A 4,271-nucleotide genomic window follows, 5' to 3' on the forward strand; every position below is an offset into this window, starting at 1 on the left:
CTGGCAAAGTTCCCCATCACCATATCCACTTGAAAAAAGAACAAAGCAGGTGAAGTACGACAAGCAAGCATGCCGATCAGTGGACTGTCTGCATTTTCATTGGCTATGAAAAAGTTGCAGACGAAACAGGGGTCATGTACGTTGAGCATAGAGGGGTGTAGGCTTGTTTCGTTGCAAGCCAACTGAGAGTGGCGAAGTTACCAGAGTCTACTCTAAAAGATATTTTGGTATCATTACGTGGCCAATGACTGTTCTTAAATAAGATTAAGAAATACTTGAACTTGAAAACAAACCCCAATTGGAAAGTGAATTTGAGTTAAGGAAGTAAGGGGTGGGGGCTGCCTCCCCTGATTTCTGGAAAACCATTGTTTCTTTTAAGACAGTTTAAGTGCCAATATTTGTGTTTGGAAGGCAAAAATAAATCATACTGCACCTTAAATAATGCGATTTTAATAATTTAAAAACATTATTTTGGTCTTCTCTTTGTTATTTGATTAAATTACCAGACTATTAACACTTTCACTATTTTTTTATATTGTGAATGCAAAAAGAGGCATTCATCAAGTAGCCTTCTCACTGTACTGTTTCAAAGAAAGTTCAATAACAATATATGCTTTGAAATATTTGGGTGAGGTAAGGCTGTGTTTGGAAAGGCAGACACTCATAGTCTCCCTCTACTTTTCTGTTTCTCATGTCACTGCTCACTTTCAAGCACACCAGCCCCTTGTTGATTGGCACAGCTAGAAGAAGGTAATGCAGCAATGGAATTGTTATGGGCTGCTAGTGACCTCTTATGATGGTTAAAGAAATGGAATTGGAAGCATGCATACACACTTACCAAAAGTCTTGCTGCATTCTCCGCTAAAGTTTGTCAAGTCTATTTTGATTGATTCAGGTGTCTGCTCCTCTTGCATGGTAAGAAAAAATCTCAAATTTCAACAAAAAGTACAAAGAAGTGGTAACATAGAAGCTAACCTCTTAACCTATAAGTTACTGATGTCTTTCATTGTCCACAATCCTTGTTTAATGTTAGTATAATATAAAGACCAGCTTTTTTCATCTCCTGATGACTGGATTTAAATTCCTCTTCTCAGGAAAGCCGTACACCACTCACAGAGGAAGATGAAGCACTGCAGAGGGATCCCCTTACAGATTTGAAGTCCTTCCATGCCTCTTGTGAATTCCTCAAGTGTGCTATCAAGGATATGAAAGATATGAAAAAGTCATCAAATGATGTGAGTATTGACTGCATGTTTTCATTTCCCCATTGGTTGCAGAATCAGTTTTATACGCATATAATGACTTATTAACTATATATCCAGTACAGTTTTTTTCTATGCATATATGTGGTTAATTTTAACACATTTTCCCTTTTCCATTTTCATTTCATTATTGCTCAGCAGTTTTATTAAAATCTAAATCTCTTCTTTGAAATTTAATAGGAGGAGAATAAACTTTCAGTGATGAGTTCCACAAGTTAGATCTTCCTCTATTGCTGATTGAAGAGTTTGGGATAACAGGGAAAACTGTCATTCATTAGACTTTTTCATATATTAAATTAATTAAGAGTCTGATGATAAATGTAAAGGGTTTAGAGGTCAAATGTATAGCTTGCATCATCTGTATTTTGTTGTCAGTGAATTTAAGTCTTTATTTGACTGGTTCATTATCCTTAATTAATTTTATTTTTGATTGCTTATTGTTCTGATATGTAGAAAGTTTATTTTTTCTGTGCCTGAAAAGTTTGGTAAAGTTTTTATCGTAGAATACTCTACTTTGTTCTGACAGACTTCAGCAGAGATCAGTGGCCTCCAAACTGATGTGACCGTTCACTTCGTGCACATGAAAAAGTTGAATAGACTTGCCCATTTTCGATGTCGCAAAGTGAGAGAGACAACAAATGAGGTATGGAAGTTCATATCTGTTTGGATATAATATATATCGAAGATATTGGGCATCAAAAGACTTGTCTATGAAAGCTTGATTAGTAGGAGAAAACCAGAAAGCTTTTTAATTTTAAATCATTTTTCTTCTGTTATTTCATAGAATTAATTGTTTTTATGCAAATTTTTGCTGTCTTGGTTGACCATGCACCTGTTCTTGGTACAGTCTCATGTGGTCTATGATTTTTATGTATTTGAGCTTCACAGTTAGGCTCTTTGGGTTAAACACCTCGTGTTACGTACTTTTTCTTTTCTCAGATTTATGGGGAATGAAGTCTTCTCAACTTAGCAAAGATTAGATGCTCACTCTCTATTTTGCCCAAGCAGTTGAGTTGGTTGGGGGGGGGGCAAAAAATAACACCTGTCGTGGTACTGCGTGTCATAAGAGGTCTAGTCTCCCGAAAAATGCCAGTGTTGAGACTTTATAAAGCTGCAGAAACACTATCAAACACACATTATTTTCGATCTTGGGGGACAGAGGAGCTTCTGCACCAGCAGGATCGATGGACAGTGGTATAGAGAATAGCGTACAGAAAAATGGGAAACATGTAATATATATCAAGAGACGAGCCGAGGATAGGGAAAGACAGAAAGTGTTCATTCATAGCCTGTACCCTAGTGCAGGGTGAGAAAGGTTGTGATGGGGATGCCCCAAAATTTAACGTCTTTCGTGTTAGATAACCGAGTGATGGAGATGTAAGTGTTGACCTTGAGTATGGTACTTACTTTTTTTTTTCCATTATTTTGATGGTATACGTCTTGTCTTTTTCACTGTTTCATCTGGACTTATTGTTCTGTTATCTGGCTCGATACCAATATTGGTTTTTTTTGTTTATGTTTCAAAGTAACTTCATTTACCTTGTCAAGAAGTAGTGGTCTAATATTTATAGAATTACAGAATGGTATAAGATAGAAGATTGGCCATGAGGAAATAATTTGATTGAATATATTTTGAGCTCTCAAATTTGTGATCAGGCCAAGCACAAAATTGACCAGTGTCATCTCCAGCTGCAAAATCTACTCTATGAAGCCATGCATCTCCAGAAAGAAATAACTAAGTGCATGGAATTTAAGTAAGTACAATACTATTGTATCTGTGAATTGTCTTGTGTCCAGTGACCTCTGTGCTTTATGATCTACCATGAGTATGTACTTCTGCTTACATTTCCCTGTCTGTCTGTCTGTCCGTTTGTCTCTCCCCCCCCCTCTCTCTCTCTCTCTCTCTCTCTCTCTCTCTCTCTCTCTCTCTCTCTCTCTCTCTCTCTCTCTCTCTCTCCCTCTCTCTTTATAAGATATTTAGGCCTGCTACATGGTAGACACGGTGTTTAGCCAGGTATTGGTGCATTTTGTAAATCTAATCACAGATTCACATTCAGTAATTTTTTTTAAATAGAAAGAAATCTTTGCGTTTTAGAGATAGTAGTATTTACAAACAGGTCTAATTATAGGCAACTGGTTACTAAATCCAGTGCTACTATGTGTCCCTGAGGATCCGAAACTGTGCTTGGTGAAGCACGAACTAACCCTGTGGTGTATGGCTCTTTTCGTCTATGCAGACGTTCAATTTAGCTTAAGATGGTCTCAAGGTTGTCTTCATGCAGCCTATCTCATAGCTAATCCTTCCTATGTTTGAAGCGCAGATTCTGTCGCAGTTCTTGAATGTCAGTGACTTAGATCGAAGCTCTGTATTTCCGCTGTTTTCCTTTCGTCGTTGGTGCTTCTCAGCCTGGTTGTTTCTAAGGCTGCTCTCTTGCATTATAGTTCTTTCCTTTATCATTTTCCCTATGTTTTCTTGTCCTCGGCTATTTCTTCACAGATGCTAACATCTACTCCAAGCTTAGATAAGCTGTTTTTGCAGGTGTCTTTGTACCTCAGTTTTGCTCTTCCTCTTGATCTCTTTCCCTGGGCAAGTTCTCCACAGAGAAGTTGCTTCGGAATCCGGTTGTCATCCATTCTCTTGACATGGCCCAGCCATCTCAATCTTTTTAAAAACAGGATAGTTGTCATGCTCTGGAGGTTTGCCCGTGCAAACACTTCTACATTTGTAACCTTGTCACGTCACAAAATGTCTAAGATCTTGCTGCAGCATCTGAGACGGAAAATGTCGAGGACCCTGTGGTAAGAAGGGGTAAGACAACATTCTCTCACACTTGATCTCTGTCCATCAGATCGGACAATCATCCTGTCCACCCACCATATGGACGAGGCGGATGTTCTCGGGGATCGGATCGCGATCATCCAACATGGGAAGCTCCGCACAGTCGGGTCCAGTCTGTTTCTCAAGGGCAGGTTCGGCAGCGGCTACTACCTCACGCTGGTCAGACAGGA

The 4,271-nt window shown here is 38.7% G+C and overlaps 1 protein-coding gene across 1 annotated transcript in view; it reads left to right on the forward strand.

Moving 5' to 3' along the window:
• LOC101862042 (THO complex subunit 5 homolog) overlaps positions 1-4,271 on the forward strand; it is an 18,182-nt gene that overhangs the window by 1,701 nt on the left and 12,210 nt on the right. The window contains exons 2-4 of the mRNA XM_005100234.3: positions 1,095-1,235; positions 1,789-1,905; positions 2,919-3,016. Coding sequence (XP_005100291.1) covers positions 1,095-1,235; positions 1,789-1,905; positions 2,919-3,016 — 356 coding nt within the window. The remainder of the gene's footprint in view (positions 1-1,094; positions 1,236-1,788; positions 1,906-2,918; positions 3,017-4,271) is intronic.

The sequence above is a fragment of the Aplysia californica genome, unplaced genomic scaffold (genome assembly GCF_000002075.1).
Source record: "Aplysia californica isolate F4 #8 unplaced genomic scaffold, AplCal3.0 scaffold00241, whole genome shotgun sequence".
In the NCBI taxonomy this organism is placed as follows: domain Eukaryota; kingdom Metazoa; phylum Mollusca; class Gastropoda; order Aplysiida; family Aplysiidae; genus Aplysia; species Aplysia californica.